Source organism: Myiozetetes cayanensis, unplaced genomic scaffold, assembly GCF_022539395.1.
Source record: "Myiozetetes cayanensis isolate MyiCay16 unplaced genomic scaffold, myiCay2020 scf9, whole genome shotgun sequence".
NCBI classification, from domain to species: Eukaryota; Metazoa; Chordata; class Aves; order Passeriformes; family Tyrannidae; genus Myiozetetes; species Myiozetetes cayanensis.
This window is the reverse complement of record NW_026088185.1, coordinates 13,247,344-13,268,185: the sequence shown is the minus strand read 5'-3', so window position 1 is coordinate 13,268,185 and position 20,842 is coordinate 13,247,344. Positions and strand designations below refer to the sequence as shown.

The window sequence follows — 20,842 nt, the reverse complement described above, 5'->3', positions numbered from 1 at the left end:
TTCTACACGGGAACATCAAGACAGGAGTAGCGTTTAAAAAAATAGGTCAGAGTATTTCTATTTTAAGTACTTGTCAAGAAATGAAGAGGTGCACCTTGTTTTTTCTGGTTTGCATTTCACATTTGTGAGGAGTGTGATGGTGCCAGAGCCGAAGTGGCAGCCTCAACTGCAGCGCACCCTCGACAGGGTGATGCTGCCCAGGGCCACCCTGTGACACTGCCTGCAGCCTGGCTGCTCGTAGGCTCCTGTGCCAGGCGCTCCTGATCCCTGGGGCTAACAGTGCGCTTAGGAAAATGTTCGCAGTAGGTAAGAAATGCTCTTACAGTCTTGGATTTGTTGATGCTAAATATCTGCCAGGCTGCTCTGGAATAAAATAAGTATCAGATCAAATTTACTAATAGCAAAATCCTATTAACTGTGCATTTTCTTACCATACAAAGGCTAGTCATGGGGTCCTCAGTTAACAGTGGTCTCATTCTGCAGAGCAGATCTTATTTTACATTCTTGGGGCCAGACACTCAGTTGATGTAAGTAGCTATATCTGCAAGCTGTAGCCACCCTGATTTAAACTAGCTACAAAGCTGACCCTCTGTTAATTGCACACATTACAATTCTCGGGAATTTCTCGTGCCACAGACTGCAGTAAAAAGGCATTTTATGGTGGTGAAAGGTCAGTAAACAGATCCGAGATGAAACAATCTCTTTGAGATTACGGTTACGCTTTCAGAATGATTTTGTCCTTTCACAAACATAACATACGTGGTCTGTCTAGGAGTTTTGAGCAAAAATGCTTGTGTACAATGACTACAGATAGAACAACAAAGTAAATTGCTTCCATTTATAAACACAACTGTTATTCCTGAGTTTAAATCTATCTGCATGCAATTCATCCTCCTAGGAGTTGCTGATGATTACTTGCTATTTCCTTCACTCATGGCTTATAAGACCATCCCCAGGGCAATGCCTGTCAATTTCTAATTTAGCCTTGTTTAACTAGTCCAGTTATTCAGCAACCCTTAGACAGACAGAACTAGATTTCTGGACTTGCTTTTCCTCAAGTCAGCTGCAGTTGGGCTGAAGGTGAAGCGCCTGTAATCATTTAAGTGCAGTATCAATTTACAGGCCTGCGCCTGCGTCCTCCCTGGAGCTGGGTGGTTTGGCAGGGAAGACCAGTCCCTGGTGGCAGGGCAGGGGCTAACAGCTGCTCCAGCTTGTATGGAACAGCCCATCTTCCTAGCCTGAACTGCTCTAGTTTTTCATAGAGCACTGTCCCTGTTCCAAATTTTTCTGCTGTTCCTGTGAGAAACGCTGGACCAACAGTCTGGAGACCAAAGACTTGTGTCTCCCTGCAGCAGCAGGACAAACACCCTTGGCCCACCTGGCCTGGGTGATTTGTCCTGAGGACAGACAGTGTGGATCCCCCTCCAGACTGTTTGCTGTGAGGAGCTGCACAGCAGCCTGTGGCAGTGTCAGGCAGTCCCTTCCATTTATGCCCCCATTTATGTTCTCCCAGGGACACACGTGGGAGAGGCTCAGACACAGACTCTGGGAATGCCAGATACAATCCCATCTAAACCTACATCTGCCCAACCAAGTAAACATTACAATGCTATTAATATCCTGTGTTCCTTCCACCCTTCGTGCCCACCCTGTTTAAGCACCAGTGCCTCTTTACACAGCTCGGAGCCTGCTCTAGACCTGTGGAAGCCATGCATGCAGGTGCCTGTCAGGCAGTGTGCTGTGTGATGATCTCAGGCTTTGGAGCAGGGGCTGTCATTTTACCTGACTGGAGACTGTTTCCCTTACTCTGACCTTACCAGTCACACATCCAGTAATCAGCAAAATTTCCTACATCACCTCCAAGGGGATGGCAGAAGCTGACCCTCTGTAAGGCACACACACACACACACACATTTTCATTAGTGTTCATATAGAAAAGAGAGCTAAACTCATCAGCAGACATAAGTGCTTAAGATTTCCTCCCTGAATGGTATGTAATGAAAAGCAACTTTGTAAAACAGAAGGAAAATAATTAGATCCCTTCAGTTTTTGCATCTAAATTGATGCAGACACTATAAACAAGTATTAGTCTAAGAACTCCACAGGCACCTGCAATTTCAGAGACAGTGCAAATTTTACAAATCACAGAATCTATTCTAGATTTTCATCAGAAGTATTAGCATTGATTTCCTACTAAACCTCAACCTAGTTGTATAACAAAATAAATTTAATATTCTCTTTCCCTGTTCTGGATTTTAGCTGCTGCAAGGAGGTATGATTTATTTGTCCTTGTAAGAACCCATAATTAAAGTATAGATTGATTACACAATGTCTGACATAGCTACAGACTCTATGCATTGCAATTCGGTTTTGAACCTAGGGAATATGACACAGCTGAGACTGCATATGGTTTGGTGCTATATGGGAGGAATTTATGGGAGATAGTTGGAAGCAGAAATCAGATTAAAGGAGAGAATTATCATTTTTTGCTTGCCTAAATGTGAACATAAATAAGGCTGTACATAGATTTTCCGCATTAGTTGAGGAAAAGGATTATGAACACTTCCTCTAAGCGATGGCATTATTAAATGTTCATTTGACATGTGAGAAGCTTTATTCTGTGATTTAAAAAACTGACCTGTAATATTCGAAATGCCACATGTACAGAAAATAATTAGAGCATAATTGAATATGGATCATTAATTGACATATGAAGAGTTCTGATTTCCTTATTTGGATGAAGATTAAAAAAATATTAAAAATGTAATTAATTTAGTAGCAGGACTAAACCATCAACAAAGCAGGTATAGCATTTATACAGGCACTGCAAATACATTTGAATATGGAAATGTATTTCAGCCTCAGACTTCCATGAATTCCTTACATAGGATGGGGGAAAAAATGGCTGTAAAATACTGGCCACCTTGATGGTCTTTTGATTAAGCGAGGAAGTAACTTGAGTTTGGTTTTCATTCAGATCTGGATTTACCTGTGTCATAAGAAATGACGGAAAGCCTTTGCTGGGAGATGTTAAAAAAAATGTGGAGGCTGAATTCAGTCCTTTTCCTGTCCAGCACTTGCTGAGACTTTATTAGCCAGCATTGTTCACATCTGCTTACAGAGAGCACACTGAGGAGCATGTGATCCAGCTGTTGCTATGGTATCTAGTGGGATTTTAAGAGAGTAACAGAGGAAACAGTGGCAAGAACCCCTCCAGCTGACACCTGAGTTAAAGGGACATTGCCAAAAATTATGAGGCGAACATACTCAACCTTTATTTGTCAGGGTTGTTTTTTTTCTGAAGGAATTGATTATTTAGCTCTCCAGTGAGAATTAAGAGCACCTGGAGCCTCCGGGGGCAAAGGATAACAATACCAATAATACCATCATGTGATTTCTTTTTAAATGCCTCCTTACTTTAGCAGAATGACACCTGCTTTGAACTGAGCTCTGAAAACATTCACTAAGCCCAGCTTATCATTAGTGCAAGAGCACAGATACCTAGTTCATTACAGAAATCAATGTGTAGGTGAGAGTACAACAGCTAGCACCTTGAACCAACCTTTCCTTGTCTCCTCATTCCTGCCAGACTGTAGACAGTATAAAGATATCCCAGCACTGTTGCCCAGATACTTTCCAAAGCAATACTTCTTACCTTGATGCCCTGCTGTTGCACTACACATACAGCCTATCAGAAAAACAGACATACAGAATGAGGTACACACAAAAATCTATTTTGGGGACTGCTTTTCCATCTTCTTCTTCAGACAGAGGTTTTCCAGGGGCTGTCCAATAAGCAGTGAAATTCCAAGGAGCGTTTGTTTGGCTGAGTGCAATACTCAGCCCTTTGTGAGACAGCCAGCAATTTGCAGCCTGTAAAGCCTCAGGAGAGTGGGCTTTCCCCTCATTTCTGCTGGTACTTCCCTTCAGTGGGTTAGTCAGAAATACTGGGATTACTGTTCTGGCTGTTGAATGCCTGTGGTCACCAGGCTCAGCCAGTGCTAATCGGTTTTGTAAAAACAGTGCACTACACATGGAGAATCCCTTGCTCTGGGCCCTGGAAGACATCCATGGACAAAAGAACACCTATTTGAGATGATATTATATTTAGTCATAAAGTGGTTGTGAAGCAGCTATCCTTGCTCCCAGGGAAGTTTCCAGTTTCTGCCTTCCCATCCTTGAAGTCTCAGGGCTATTTTCTATGCCTGGGCATTAACTTGCAGCCACCCAACATGCTCCGAGGAGAAGGGACCCCAAGAGGACAGAGCAATGAGCACTCAGGAAGCTCGGTGTGCTGTGGTGCTCTACCCACCTGCCCAGGAGGAGCCTGGAAGTCCTTCCCCTCTGCCATGGTGTGGCTGTAGGGTGACTGTAGCAGCAGCCAGGAGAGATCCTACAGAACTTGCCTCGGCACGATGCCTGGGCTGGTTCTGGGGAACCAGAGTACTGAGGGGTGCCAGTGTCCCAGCTGGGACCACTGGGTGCCAGCTGGGAAGAGCAGAGGTTTGGAATTTCACGTAGTTGTGCATGAAGGTTCCAGTGAGGCTGATTTTGTCCTGATGCTTCCTCTCTTTCTAGCATCAGCCTAGATGATAATCTCTGAGAGCCACCACCACGGCCCCTGTGTAGCTGCAGAACTACTTTGTGTTGCAAAGGACCAGACATGATGTTAATGAAAGAACAGTGCACACTGTGTTGAAGGAATATGACCGAGGAATCCGCTTCCCTGACTTGAACACAGATAGTTTGCTCTACCAAAGCTAGGAGAGGGCTTAAAAACATATTTCTTCTCCCTAGTTCCTTTTGAGTTTTTTACACTTCATGAATTAATCAGGAGAATATTTGGTGTAGTAGGTGGAGATATGAGAGGGTGTTTATGTTCAGCAGGAACACAAAATGCTTTGTAAAACTAATCTATAAAACAAAGACTTGCATGAATTGTATGCAGTTTAATAGCTCACTTGTACGATTTGATGATAAAATATGCATAATCCAATATTATATGGCTTTTTCTTCCCTGATAGAATATGAATAATTAAATATTTTTTTGTAACCACAAACCTTTTGCCATGACCCATTTAAATATTATCACCTTAGAATGTATTACCCTGCAAACCAAACCAGGAGACATTGCACTCTGCATGAGTAGTCCTGCTAAGCATGTGACAGAACAGTAGGGCTGGGATAAGGGCTTGGATAAGAAGAAGTGGTCTCATATGCTTCCAAGATATTTCTTTTAATTGGCCTTTGAAAGTCCATCTGCTAATTCCACAGCAGAGGAAGGCTGTAACTTTTAGTTACATGGAAAGAGGCACTTCATGGAAACACTCCTCAGTTCAGGAGTGCCAATAAGCCAGCTTATCAAAATGCTGATAAAGAAGCAACAGAAAAGAAGTTTGGGAACTTCTGCTCAAGGGCTGCTCAGTGTGCTGGTGAATGGAGCGAGCAGCAGGCAGGGGACTGCAGTCTGTGAAGCTGCTGCATCGGTGATGTTTGCCCCTCGCTCTGCCCCGACACTCTTTCACTGTGTCTGGCACTAAACCTTTGTTTGCAAGCTTCTTCAAAATGATTCCAAACCAATCATATCCATGTCTGTAACTTTCCTTGTTTTGACTAACTTTAGTCATCCAGGACCAAATCATGGCCTTTCTTCAGAAAAGGAGATCTTACCAGAGACACCAATGGATGTGAAATTTGTCCCTGATATCCAGTCTTATCTTTCTTTTTTATACAGAAGCTACTTAGTTCTACTGTTTACTGGCATTACAAGATACTATTTCCAGTCCATTTTTTTCCCTTGGTCTATGCATTTTTGCAGCTTTACCTTGGTTTCCTTCTCCCAAAACTTTCAACAAGCAGAAGTGCTTTTTAAAAATAAAAGCTATTTAAGCCACAAGAATTTTCTTCTGTACATCCTGTGGACTTCTCCTTATCTTCCCACATCCTCTATACCTTTGATTTGCTTTTCTGTGCTTCTACTGCTCAGCCTGTGTACTAGTGCGATCTCACCTCTGCTACAGTTCTTAGTCATTTCCTCCTGCCCCTTGCAATCCCATTTCCCTTCATTCCCTAGCTGCCAGCTCTCTATTTCCCTGCATATGCAGTAAACTCCTACTGCCATTTCCACACATACAGTGTGAGTTTACAAATACAAATATATATTCAATGAGCTCTTGAGTTCAGTGCAGAAATTTCAGTAGCTCTTTATTCCAATGGGCATGTGGAACAGAAACCTATTGTCATGGGAGAATGTGAAGGTTCAGATTGGCACGAGCTAGTCAAAGGTGGCATCGCACATGGCCTGTATGCCCCCAAATATACTCTTGTCTGCTTTAAATTCCTACTCATTTGGAGACCAAGGATATTACTCTCAAGAAAAAATTTGCTTGGAAAATATAATTTGTATTTTTGGTGGTTTAGTGAATATTGCTGAGTTATCCTAAATTATTTCCTTAGTTAATTTTCACTAAGATGCCCAAGGTCTTAAGTATGAGGTAGGCTCCCAAGAACTAAAGATTAACACCCCTAGGGTTTCCCTGGAGATTTCAGAACATGAAAAGGCAAATTGCTGGTGTACAGAAGGCAAAGTCCTGTTATGGCAATGTGTTCACAGCTGTTACGAAGGGAGGCAAAGCTTTGCAAAGTGAGCTCAATAAACCAGGCAGTAAATCAAGTTTATGAAAGTCATGACCGGTGGGTCTACATTAAAATGTTATCTGGGAAATGTGTGTCAGCCATAGATGAAATAACTTTTGTCTCAGGAAGGTGGGCAGGAGCAGATTGATTTAATATGTTGAGAAGTAAGGGAGCAACATTGAATATTGATACTTTGGGAACTGCCTATGGACTAAGTGACAGTGACAATCAGAGGCAAAACAATGTGTAATAGCAACACATTCATATGTGACATAAATGGAAATGAAGTTTTGCAAAGAGGTCAGTTCTTCTGGAGAACTAACTTACTAACTTCTTTCTTCTTCTTTTTTTTTTTTTTTTTTTTTGTGTTTTATACTTTGTAGAGCTTATAGTGCATTTTGTTTGCCAAATGCATCTATATATTGCCAAGTGAGAAGCAATATGTTTTTGTCAATACTGAGGGCAGGTGATACTAAGAAATGATTCTGAGCATGATGACAGAGAAGTTAAATTCGTTGGATCTTTGTGCAAACTTTTACATGTATTTTTCAGAATTAGCTCCAGGGAACATACACCTCTCTGTGGAGCTTAAATTTCAGTCAGTATAATTACATTAACTAATGGTTAAATAGATAATTTACAAAATAGGTAATTTTACAAACCTAGTAAGTCCAATTATTCTCTTTATAAATACCCTAAAGAGTCCTGAAATCTGGCAAATGAGTGCAATGAATTGCTTGAAAAGTAAGTGGGCAGCTGGCTGGTTTATCAGAAGCAAACGATCCTTCCCAGTACTTATTAACTTCCCTGGAAAGCTCTAACTGTTGCTGTTTCACTGAGATACTCTGAATACAAAGAACAAAGTGTTAAATGGCTATGTTCCAAGCACACGTGGTAGTGGCTTTGTTATGACCTAACTACATATTACATGAGGCAGTGTTTTTAAGAAGCAGTAATGACTTTTATTAGACCAATATAATTGGAAAATCAGGCAAGTTTTCCTCAAGTCTAGAGTAAAAGCAGCTGCCCTCAAACCAAAACACAGGTGGAGAAGAATCGCTGTGATTTTAATTTCCAAATCCCTGTAAGATTTTTTGTTTGAAGTTCCCTTAAGATTCGCAGCCCCCAAGTAGAGAATTAACTCAAGCTGCAGATTTGAGTGTCCGCCTGATTTTTCTCCATGCAGCATTTTTGCTGCCTGGCAGCTGTTTTAATCTGCAGGCATTAACAGTACATGTGATACGCTGTTTTATAAAGCCCACTTATTGTGCAGCACTTAACGTATAAAATATACACAACTGACAAAGCCGTGCTGTGGTTCCAACCCTGAAGAACTCAGGCATTTCTAAAACTTCTTCCTTACAGCCTATGGCTATGAGTTAACTGGCTTTGTTCGCTGGGTTTGAGTTCAGGCTTGTTCCCCAAGCTGCGTGCTGGGGAAAGCTGGAGACATCTACAGAAACAAGACCAAACTGGAAGAAGCACAATTAGAAAGGAAAAGGAGGGATGTGCCAATGAGCTCTGTAACCTGTTTCTTCCCCGGAGGGGCCTTGAAATGCACTACCATGGAGAGTTCACCGCTCTGTAAATACAGAAATTTCAAAGATGTTATGTGTTGCCCTCGGTTACTGGAAACTCCTAAAGTAAAGGAGTCATCCATCCTAAAAGCATTAACACTGGCAGATCCAGTCCAAGGTCTTTGATCAAATAGTGACAGCCCAAAGTATTACTCTGAGCGGCGCCAGTTCTATCCCCTGCTTCAAGGGAACAGCAAAGCACCATTATTTGAATTGCACATTTGGTCCTCAGGCTGCATTAAGCCCTTAGAAAAGGCACTCAAACTTCATATCTCCTAAAGTAGTGGATGATACAAAGAGAAACATGAAGGACAGGGGAAAGAAAAGAGCTCTACCAAACGAGAAAAGACATATTAGACTTTGTTTCTCCTGAGAATGCTGTCTGCAAGGTTATAAATGCTGCTGTTCAAACACAAATCTGCTCATTTAGAGTTCAGGCTCTATGAGAGCACTTAGCTAACAGATGTTTCTGAATGTAAAAGGACACTATTGTCTGTAGGACTTGCATGCTCCAATGGTATCTAGCCATTAAAATCAAATTATAAAATCAGGGAGAACCAAACCTCATGTAGTAACATCTGTTGGATCCAGAAGTAAGGCAGGAGCCATTCATAATCATCTTTCTTGCCCTAAGTGCTGTATCATATTACACCAAGATTTTCCATAGATGCTTCAAGCACAAGGAAACAACAAAAACAAAAGAGAAAGAAGGCAGTGAAACCTAAAAGGACGCGTTCAGAAACGTCTGCTCTTTTAGTCAGTATTGTATATATGTGCTCTCTTGTCTTCCTTGTCTCTCTGGAGTCAAAAGCTAAAGCAGATTCAGCCAGAAGGTGGCCTAATTAGATTGCTTTTATATGCAAGGTAGCACCACCTGGAGTCATTAATACTATAAATTGTAGTTGTTCTCTCATGACAGAGCACCAGTGTTTGATGAATAAGAGGAGACAGAGCTGAGTGGCTTTAGAAATCAAGATATAAGGACTCAGAAGAGCATGGAAGACTTCTGGGGCTCCATCTCAGTGGATTTTATGAAACAACATTATATATTAAGAATAGGAGGATGTCTTAGACAACAGAAAACATCCATATGCATAGTGTTTCTGCTTTTTGGATTCAACATGAAGTTTTAGGCTCTAAATGTGCCTTCGTTTTCAAAGCAGAGGGGGGAAAAATGGAAAAGATTTCTCAGATAGATGATACTTTTAATACCAAACAACATTGCTATATGGATATGTTATCAAAATAGCTAGGCCACACGTAGTTCCTGGCTCCTAATTTCCCTGAGAAAGTTCCAGTATAATACAGCAGCAGGTCAGCAACAGAGTATTTGCCCCTTATTGCTGTTCTTCAAAGGTATTAAAGCACTAAGATGTTACACAGCAAACCTCTCCTCAGGGACTGGGGATATGGCGTGGCCAACTTTAAGCCCCCTTGTGTGGTCTGCTTTAAAAACGCGCCGGCATTTAACAGCGAATGAAATAAGGCCTTGTTCTGATGCCCCTCCAGGTGCACCCAGAAGTCAGGCCACTGTTCACAAGAGCTTTATTCACAAAGAGCTTATGCAAAGCGTAACTGCCACAAGTCTGACATCTGGCAGATGTGCAGGTGAGCCACTCCACACATGAAGCAGTTATAAACTAGAAAATTGAGGTGGATACAGGACAGCATCAGGAAGAAAAAGAAAGGCACAAATGTGCCTAAGAATGGAGTGGAAAAACCTAGCCAAATTACTTTAAGTCGTATCTCATTATTAGAATGCCAACACAGCTAGAAATCAGAGAACTGAAATTCCATACATGGGATACTATTTGTATAACTGAAGTTTCCAAATGATGGAAGTATGGGATCTTTTTTGAGATTCACAAGAAGTGTGTGACCCTGACACACCTTCCATGATGTGGCAGATCCATCATCCCAGGCAGGAAAAGACTTCTGTTTTTTTGCAGTGTGGGAGCAGTTGGTTTGGATGCCTGGGGGAAAAAAAAAATTATATAACGCTTGGGAAGCAATTCCAATAGGAAGTTAACTTTCTTTCACAGAACAATAATGATCGTGGAGAAACACTGAAGGCCAGACTCTGCAGCCTGTCCATATCAGGACACAGCAGAGAGATAAGAACAAGAACAGAATTTTTTGAGACAAAAATCCATCATTTTTAACATTACTGGGCTTCCAATACAGTAAATGATGTGATCATTTTGAAAATTCCTTTTAAAGAAAGTGGTGTGAATTAGCTCTTTTGGTGTTTTGCTTTTTATTCAATTTCCCGTTGTGTCTCCACTGCTAAATGTAACATAGTTTGAAATAAATAATAGTCAGTTCCACTGTGTTCACCAAAGGTATTACAAAGCACAGAAGGGTTGTCATGGAGACAGAAATTCCTAAGTGAAGCAACTGAATCCCTAAAATATTTAAGCAACACTTACTGTGCAGGACAAACATGAAGTAGAATATTTGCCACAGGAAGCTAGTTTGGAATATCTCATGTTGAAATAGAAAAAGGAAATAAAACTAGACCCATCTTGGAAAATAAAACCAAATGGCTGCTATATATGTTTAAATGAGAAAAAATTGTGTCCATCCACTTTCATGTCTACACAAAGACATGTAACTCAACACAGAAAAAAAAGAAAGAATAGCTACATCTCTGACTTTCACTTGCTTCTTGGCTAAAAAGCTGCAATATGTCTCTTCTGATGAGGAAAGCAAGTTTTTCTGGGTGGTTCAAATCATCAAGAAGAATTAACTGTATATTCATTTTGTCTGCCATTTCTTTTTGAGTGACTGTTTAACCCACTGAGTTGATGCAGTGAGTTGATGATACACAAAGGCCTTCTGGGAGGACACTAAAGTGGTACCTCAGACTTGCAGAAATCTAATTCCTACCTAGTGTTGCTTTAAGACCAAACCTTCCCTGACCTGAAATAATGCAAGGGGCAGCTGCCCAGTCAACAGATTGCCTTTTCCATCACACTTAATTAAGCTAGTTTTGACCTGGTAATTACATTTACAAGCAAAAGGGTTGTGTTTTTTGGGACCAAAATTGGATAGCCAAACTCAAAGTGTATGCACCAAACCATCTGTGTCCAGCACTGCTGGGAGATATCAGGAAATGAATTTTTATCGGTTTCCAGTCTTTCCCATTATTCCTAGCCCTTACTGTTCCTTTCTGACAGGTTTCTTTGTCTCTTCTCCCTGTATCATCTAGTCATTTCCTCTCCTCACTTTGCAAGGGGAGAATAATAAGGAATAAGAGGAAAGGAGCAAAATACTGGCTGAAAAGAAGAAAGAAGAAAGAGAAATCTGAACAGATGTCTCAAGCAAAACTCCCATGGACCTACACTGGGATATCTGCCCAAGTAAGGGAGCATGAGGAGGGCAGGAAACAGCCTAGAGAGATCTTTAAAATATTGCAGAGCTTGTAGTTAATTCAGATCAAGTGTTCCTGGGGACAGTTTGTGGCAATGAGGAGAATGTACTGAAGGTGTAGGAGGGGAGCATAGATTTTGCAATATCACTGCTTTCCCAGGCTCTTCCAAGTCTGTCATTTTGAGTGCTGTATGTTTTAACCCTCAGGAGAACACTGGCTGGAAAATGAAAATGTTTGGTATGAGACAATTTATGGCAGGCCAAATACCATAAATTTACCCATTTGGCCTTTTAATAAATTATTGACCGATCAATGCAACTTCCTAAAGATACTGATAAAGGAGCCCTGTGTCCCCTGAAAACACTGAATGGTTAGAGGACTGCACTCTGACAGCTTTTATCCACAGTGTGCATAATGTGAGTGCCTCAACACCTCCTCTTGCTCATTGACAGAGAAAAGTAGAGAATGGGCAGCAAGCAAAGGTTCTTCATCTGATAACTGGCCTCCCCCCATATAAACCACTGACAGCTGATACTTGGCACCCAGTGCATGGGAATATGGGACCCTGAACTTGTCACACCCTGGCGCCCCCCAGAAAATTTGTGTCCTCTCTTAATCCTGGCTTCATCCTTCCTCTCCCTCCTGTTTCCTCTCCCTTTTGCAGCAAGCTCCAACTTCCTCTTCTTGTTTTCATGGCTCTCAGTGTTTCAAACCTTGCTCCTCTGTTCTTCTTTTCTCATTCCTGATGAAGGCTCCTCCAGCTCTTTTAAACAACTGTCAAGTCTTTTTTAGCACCAGCGTTTACACCTACAGGTAGGACCTTGCTCCTACTCTCTTCTTCACATGTCAAACTTCTACCTCTTCTTTATGCTTATTTTGCTTGAAACACAATCTTTGACAAAGATTTACAGCAACGATGCCCCCCCCCCCCCAAGTACACTGAGAGGCTCAGTAGTCGTACTGTTATTTAACAGAAGGATCCTACAAATTTGAAAGTCAGTGGTTATGTCACACAGCTCAGGGAACCGACTGCCTTTTGAAGGCACTGACTGCTGTATGTGTGCGGATGAAATGCAAGGATCTGCTTCCCGAGCCATGCACAATGGGGCTTTCAGGGGAACAAGTGAGCAACTATATAGTGACTTCACTAGTGCATCACTGTTATGAGTCCTCTGGGCTAGTCAAGTGGTCCAGAGCAATCAGGGTGTTTTGTGTTTTAGTGCAAAGGCCTTCCTCTCCCACGCACTCCTGACGCTATTTTTGCATCCTGGGGGCTGCACGACAGCCCAGCGGGATCACCCTGCTCGCCAGCCTTTACTCCATAAGGTCAGCCTGAGCAGTTGCTGTGAGGGTGACACAGCTCTGCCTTTGGGACACAGCTTGCACAAGCCACCACACTCAGAATCAGGGTCTGGATTTCAAAACTCATGAGGACCTGCAGCCCTGTCCCAGCCTTAAAACTGATGGAGCCTTTGGGCAGGATCACACTTTGACTGAGCTGGCCTTGGCACAAAGACACTAACTAAACAGTTACAGCAATACTAAAAGCTGCTGGTTAGTTTATCAAACCTAGACAACACATGCAGCTCCCACAAAGCACTCTCTTCTCCTCTACACATGCAAACATCCTACATTTTGTATTATGCTGTTTCAGTAATGGAACATTCAGTAATCACTCATTAACTGAAACACTCATGTCCAACAGCAGCATAGTACCTCATCTCTGCACCTTCAGAAACACTCTAGAGATGATTAAAAAGCCCTAAGTCCACAGAAATGTAGGAGTCCGGGAATCCCTTTGTTTTAAATGAAACTAAAGACCAATCATTTCCCTGAAATGCTCTGCTTGTTCCAAATGCTTGTTTAAATTAAATACAGATATGCTCTATTCTTTCTGCAGAGTTGTTTGCCTGCTCAGAAACAGAGAAAACAACATTGCAACTAAGTGCATGCACATCTCCCTGTAAAACAAACCCCATACCCAGGTTGTGATCAGCTGGGTATCCCTGGGGATCAGGAGGTATTTTAACAATGCTGCAGCTTGTTGGAAGAGAAAGAAGGGAAATGGGGAAAGCACAGAGGCACAGAAAAAAGCGAACAGATTTTTCATTTTAAGGATGACATTTACAAATACCATCCCCTTTGGGTGAGGTTACATTTAAGCCAGACAGCTTCAATGATATTAAATCTGAGATGAGGTTCTATTTCTGAAGTGCTTTTCTTCTGAGGAACCTGAAACACTTTCAGAGAAACATGAATTAAGCCTCACAGCAGCAGCATGTATGAAGCAACGATTGCTCCCCATTTAGTTGAGGGGGAATAAAAATGGGTATAAAGATGGGTATAAAAATGGAAGGGGGTCATGTGAGTGGTCCAAGGGTGTACAGGAAGCCTGCAGCGTAGCACAGAAATAGAATCCAGACCTCTTGACTCCTAGACTTGTACTTTAACCACGAAGTCATCCTTCTTTCCTTAAATATTCAAGAAGTTGAAATCTACAGAGCATCAACAAGTCAGAGATCCGAGTGATGCTTGCCTTAGATTTTGCAAGTATATATCTAAAATAGTACATGCATAGACAGGGAAAGATAACTAATTACTTGAGGCAATACATAGTAAGTGTGGTACAAATGGCAAATTTGTTTTCTTCCTTGGTGTGCTGCTGGAGCAGAACTCCATGAGTTCATTCTTGTTCCCAGCTGGGAAAGGATTTCAGGAAATGGGAGTTGGGAGGGGACAGTTAGTGGATGTTTGTTGACCTGGACCTTTCTTAGGTCAATAAATCAGATATTTACAAGAGAAATAAATAAATATGTGTGTTTTGCGCTCTGATAAAGATGATGCTACAAGGAGAATGCAGGAGCAAAGGATGAGCTTTTTAAATCTGCAGTAAAAACTTCTGCAAGGTTTATAAAAGGTATTACATTATAAAAAAAGAAATACTAATAAGCCTGGAAAGATTGTTGCTTATTATCGTGTTTGAATGGAGACATGGCAGCAAAGATCACCTACTTCTGAAGTGTAATTCTTCAGTGTTAAACAGGAAAGGCTACTCTCAAGAAAGATTTCTAAAATGAAAAGTTGCTTGTGTTTTCACTGGTTAATATATAAAATCTGCCTTCTGGGTTCAATTCACCATCTTAAAACATCATACAAAGAAGGCAATTTTAGACAAGTCTAACCTTTTATGACTAAGGAAAAAAAATCCAGTTATGTTTTCCAGCGTTCAATCACTATGCAGATTTGTGTGACACTGGCTATTTACTCTTGGTCTGAAACAAGGCCCTTCACAGAGGCTGGTATGTGCTCTTTACTGAGATATCTTTGAATTCCAAGACAGCTGCATCTCCAGTGCTGCTAATTTGGTTGGAAGGCACTAGTCTCAAAAGCAAGAAGAGGCAGAAAACATTTGCCTCCCCTAAATGGTTACTTTTGGGTGAGGACAAGGAAGAGTAAATTAAAAGGAAGAGGAAAAGGAGACACCACTTGCGCTTTTTTTCAGTTTTGTTTTGTTTTCTAGTTCTGGTATTTAAGGCCTATTAGTCTGAGCGCATGTGTGTTCTGGATCCTGATTTCTAGCCTCACTGTTTTACAGTGGTACTTTAAAAAACATGTAAGAGACTCCTTTCAGTTGTTCAGCTCCCTCAGTGAGAAGCCTATTGCACTTAGCAATTGAAATACCAAATTAAACAGGACACCAATACTTCAAAAGCAGTGCTCCAGCTCAGAGGTATGCAAGAGAAAAGCTAATTTCTTCACACAGGGGTAAAGACCTGCTTTTTGTCTCATTCCTAAAGGAAAGGAGAGCTGAGGCCAGGCTGGCACAGCAGTCCAGTCCAAGCATATCATCTGGATGCTGGCCTTCTCCCCCACACTGAAGCAATTCCTGGCTTTATCTATACAACAAGATAGGGATGAACAAACATGAAGGGAAGAGAATTAGCACAAGATCAAGCTACCAGAACAACCACATCCATTACATATCTCCCCAGAGCAGGATTGCCACCCTTCATTAAGCCATGGTCATTACTTGTTCTTATTACACAGTTTATATTGCTTCGTTGGGGTTTTCCAGTTGCACAAGAACACAGTGTCTAGGGATTTGCTGTGGGATGGGTTAGATTCATTTTCAAATCAGAAGTAATCTGTGCTAGGCAGACAGGCAGTTGAGGATATTTTATATTAAAGAGAAAATGCACACTCAGATACATCCAGGTAGCAGCAAATAAAATAAAAACTTGACTCCTGAAACTGAAGACTGACTTCTGAGGTTCTGTCAGGTTCCAAAGCCCCATCCTACACTGCGTGGTTTGAGGGCTGTACTCTAGTAGTGATTATTCTGGGGGATGCAGGTTAGAAAACAGTGCCTTTGTGCTGCTCAAAATCCTTCATACCTTCAAGCTTGATGCTCATTACAGTCCTGAGAGAGGGTGAACCTCTAAGCTAGGATCCCTTGCAGTCTAATGGCAAAGAGAATTACTGGATTTACTAATGAGATGTTACAGGAAACTAATAGTGGTACAGAGAATTCATCTGTCCAGATAAAACAAACATGGGGTTGAATCCTTGTACAAAACTCATTGCAAACCTGAAACAAGCTCTATGTCATAAGTTATCTGCTTTTAATTATGAGAAATACAGTACAGAGCAGGTTTTCTAAGCAGTGTGTATTTGTCTCTGTCTTACAGATGAAATTCAGTGGCTTCATAATGCACTACAGTGAAACAAACCTGAACTGACAGTAAGCAATACACTAAGGACATATGAAGAATGGTACATGTTCACAGCATTAAAGGATATGTTCTTTGTTGTAGTGGTGCTGTGACTCAAACCACTAAGGTGTTAAAAGGTGTCCTTGCACCATGAGACTGGTGATATTGCAGTGTGACACAGCAGTATACTCAGCTCAGAGGTAGCATAGAATAGTGAGAAAAGGTCACACTGTATCTAAACCAAACCTGGTAGAAAATAGTACCTTGAAGATCTCTGCTGCACTCCAACAAGCATTCATTCCTCTGGTAAAGTTATTGCTGTTGTTTGGTGCAGTAACAAAAGGACAGGAAGAACAGGGATCATTTCCTGTGGGATTTTAATTTTTCACTTTAGTAGCACAATCCCACTCTTTTAAAAGACATTTGATTAATTAACTTTGTAGATAAAAGCCAGTGAAATATACTTATGCCTTGCAGATTTAGGAATCATTTTCATCACATTAGTCACTGAGAAAAATCTTCCTTGGCATTGCCATAGGGCAATATTGTTTCCATATAGCTTCCAGAAGCTGCAGAATCACCAAAATATATCTGCTACCTATGATTATCTTGTATTGCAATTATGTCTAGGTGACTGGCACAGAGCGTGTTCCTCTGGACTGGCCAGTTCTTGACACAGAAACATCCTTGCCCGAAGGGCTGTGAGAAATGGAAGAAGAGAGGGTGAGGACCACTGAGACTTTCAGGCCCAGCTCCTCAGACTGTTCCTTACCCTGAAATGACACAGCAGTGTTTTCCTCTGTTACCATGGCATTCTGCAAACAACTCCGGCACACTCGCTAGATATTAAGTGGGCAAACCCCAAAGAGTTTGGCAGTTTGAATAAACATCTGCAAGGATCTGGCTGGACTTGGGGACAGGCTGTCCTTTGCAAAAGAAACCACAGAATCTGGTAGAGATGCATCCCTTTTCTAAGGCCTCTGCAAAGTCTAGAGGAAAGGGTATGAGGCAAATAAAATAAACATCCATAAAGGGAGGGAGAGACAGGGCAGTGGCTGGAAAAAACTGTCCTACAGTGCACAGTCTGGTACGGTGCAGAAAGGTAGAAGGGAACTAGAAAACAAAGCTAAGTGGAGGAGACCAGAGAGAGAGAGAGAGGTGTTCTCTATGCACCAAGAAGAGGATGCACATTATATTGCAGATGACAACTGCAGTGCCTTGTGTGTCATGTGACCACACAATCATGGGCAACTTCCCAGAAAACCTCTCAGAAGGTTTCCAGGGCCATGGTCTTAGAAAATCACAGGTTCTTCTGAAACATAGTACCAGCTGCAAGAGAAGCAGGGACCACAGAGCTGTAAACTGAAGATACTATATCTGTAGTCTGGGTAAAATTTAGGAATTCATCTAGGAAACCACTGGGGGCAGAAAAAAGCAGAGTGAACCCTGCTAGGACACTAAATCATAAATAGCTGAGTTGTCTGGCTTTGCTAAGGCTCTTCTCGCTTCTATTCCTAAAGCTTCCTATCACAGGTTATGTGAGAGTTTAAGACTGCCTCTTGGGTTGGGATGGGCATTTTTTGTTCCAAATAAGCACTACACATAATAAGACATATATTGCTTCAAGTAGTGCCCCCTTTCTGGGAAAAAATTTCTGTACATAAGGGACATCCTGTGATCCCACAGTGACTGTGAGGCCATTGGCCAACCTTTTCTCCTGGGTGACTCGGCTGAATGTGGTAGTGTCAGATGCCTTGCATCTGTGTGCTCCCAGTCTTGTGTTATTATGTACACATCCCAGTCTCAGCTGAGCCTGCAAGCAGGAATAATACAAAAATATCACAACAACAGCTGTTTTGTTGGATTTTATGGAACTGAAGCCCAGGAGTACAGGAAATCTTCAAATAAAGCTTTTTCCCATAAAAGAAACTTCCAGACGCATGAGCCATGAGTGTTTGTGAACAAGCAATGTTTGGTTAAGGAGCTTGCCCTTTTGATGTCTGCCACTCGTCATTTGATTTATAATAATATGTAATAATTTTCCAAATACCACAGTAATTCATGAGAACATTAATGCATGATTTGCTGGTAAAAGTGTGAATAATTTCATTGAAAGGCCACCATCAATCTGACCACATATTTTAGCAGGGTTTCATTCCCTGGGTAGATTGTTCTTGAATAAAAAATTACAGAACAGTCCTCACTATAAATTTAATGGGTTCGACAAGGTAGCAAACAATTGGTGATGCTCAAAACTACCTGTGATATGTGATATGTAATATGTTAATTTTACCTGTCAGTCAAGGATCCTCCTTTCACATGAAGTCTTTCAAAGAAAACCAGGTCATTTGTGCCATGGGTGACAGGATGCTGTGTGCAAATACCCTCTCTACATTTACAATCTTGCAGTAAGGTGAACAGACCTCAGAAAAGATTCACAAGGCTTTACAAGTGCTGTATCTGCTCACTGTGAATTGTTATACACTTTCCAATGGCTAAAGAGAAAGGGGTATGAGGGGATTATGATTCGAAACAGGACTTGTACAACAGGACTTGTACAAACCACTCCAGATAACCACCATTAAAAGCCTCCAGCACTAGAGATGGAAATCTGTGGTCAGTCTGCTGCTCTGCTGGGGTACTCTTGCCTTTAGAGGGTTCTTCCTAATGCTGCAGTCTGACTTGCTGCAGTGCAATCCCATCAGTACTTGCCTTGCCTATGACAGACCTGAAGGACATGTGATTTCCTTCCCTTTGCAGCAACCTTTCGTGTATTCAACAACTGGTATTCTATCCCCAGTCTCCTCTTCTCTGAGTCAACACACCCCCTTCAATCCTTTCCGGACTTCTGACTGATCTTACTGCGCTGCTCTCATCTCCTTCCAGCTGAGGACAGCTTTCTGGCTACACAGTGCCCCAAACACCACTCGCTGCTCTAGCTGAAGGCACTACTGATGCAGATCCTCACAAACCTTTTCTTTTCCACTGCAAAGCTGTTGTCTCACCTGCTGTTCCTCACTGTGCACTTGTGCTGCAGACTGTTCCTGCACAACTGGTGAAGCTTGTACTTTACTGATTTTGTATATGGCCAGTTCTACAGTTTGTTCAGTTTATACCATTCAAATCCTATCCCCCAACATGCCAGCAGTCCTTCTCACTCCAGGGCTGTGTGGAGGTTTGAAAAGCAGACTCTATTCATCATCCAAGTTATTAATGAAAGTAATGATCAGTGCTGGGCCAGACCAGACTCCTGTGGAACTCAAAATCAAGGAGTTCACTTTATCCTTCTATTTTGACAGTACATTGTCTGTAACTACTCAGCCTTGTTGCCAGCCAGTTTGAGACTCACTTTTCATCTCACCATATTTCTCTAAGCTCTGCCAAAAGTCCATGAAAATCAAGATATATGGCATTTACTGCTTCTTCCTGACAGTGTGGTAAGAATTACCTCATCAAATGATGAAATTAGATGGTTTGACACAGCTTGTTCTTCAGAGAGCCATGATTTTTTCCTCTCAGTACTTATGAATAATGGCTTGACTAATTTTTCCATATTTTTTTAGGAACTGAAATAAGCTGAGCTCTGTAATGCTCTGACTCTTCTTTAAGAAGAGAGAAAAAGAAGTATTATGTTTGCCCTCTTCTTTGATACCCCACCTTTCTTGAGAGAACCATAAATGGTTCTGAAATTGTATCAGGTAATTCTCCAAGTAGTCCTGGGCTATAATTCCTCAATATCAGTTAATTTGAATATAGTTGGCTTCTTGATGCCCTTTCCAGCCCCTTCTCCCCTCATCCTAGGTGCAGATCATACTGCTTTGCCGTGGTGTCTGTTGTGCTGGTTACCTGCCTGCAGCTGGTTCCTGAAGCCCCTGGGTCAAAAAACAGCACGTGGCTTTCTGAGTAACATTTACCCTTTCTGTTCTGCCATTTCTCTGGGATTTCTTTTACTCTGAGTTTACCTGCAGAAGTGTTTCTTACCAGTCTTTATGCAAGTTGTTCATGTTGCTTCATTTTGCTCTTGCTTTTGTGTTTCAATCCTATATGTCAGTGCCATGCTTGTATACTCATCTTCAGCAATCCTCTACTTTCTTAACATTGTCTGCTCTTTCTTAGCAGCCTCTCCCTTACATCTGCCCAGAACACGATCCTCCCAACCAAATCTCTGAACATTTTAAAAGATGTGTTCTTGAGGTCTATACTGTTTATTTTGTTGTCTTCCTTCTCTTTCAGTTTCCAACAGAAGGCCATGGAAAATGGAAGCGCTTAGCTCCTCTGAAAATAAGACTTTGACTGTGTTTTTATTATTCTGGTCACAAGGCCAGCACTTTAACTGTACAGCAAGAAGAGCTCTAGGCCTCCTGTTTCTTCAGCAGGTAGAGATATCAGACAGCACTAACATGCAGATGACTCTCAAACATTCTTATCTGTGCACGGTATCTGACGCAAGGTGCAGAGACTGCTTTGTGGAAATTTTCAAAAACTGGCAGTATTTACAGCTGCTAAAGTCTCTCGTGCTTCTAGTTCCCATCACAGAAAACAGC

At 41.6% G+C, this 20,842-nt stretch overlaps 1 protein-coding gene across 1 annotated transcript in view; it reads left to right on the top strand.

Moving 5' to 3' along the window:
* The first annotated feature begins 248 nt into the window (after window positions 1–248).
* CD28 (CD28 molecule) overlaps window positions 249–20,842 on the top strand; it is a 42,372-nt gene continuing 21,778 nt past the window's right edge. The window contains exon 1 of the mRNA XM_050340113.1: window positions 249–306. Coding sequence (XP_050196070.1) covers window positions 294–306 — 13 coding nt within the window. The 5' untranslated portion in view covers window positions 249–293. The remainder of the gene's footprint in view (window positions 307–20,842) is intronic.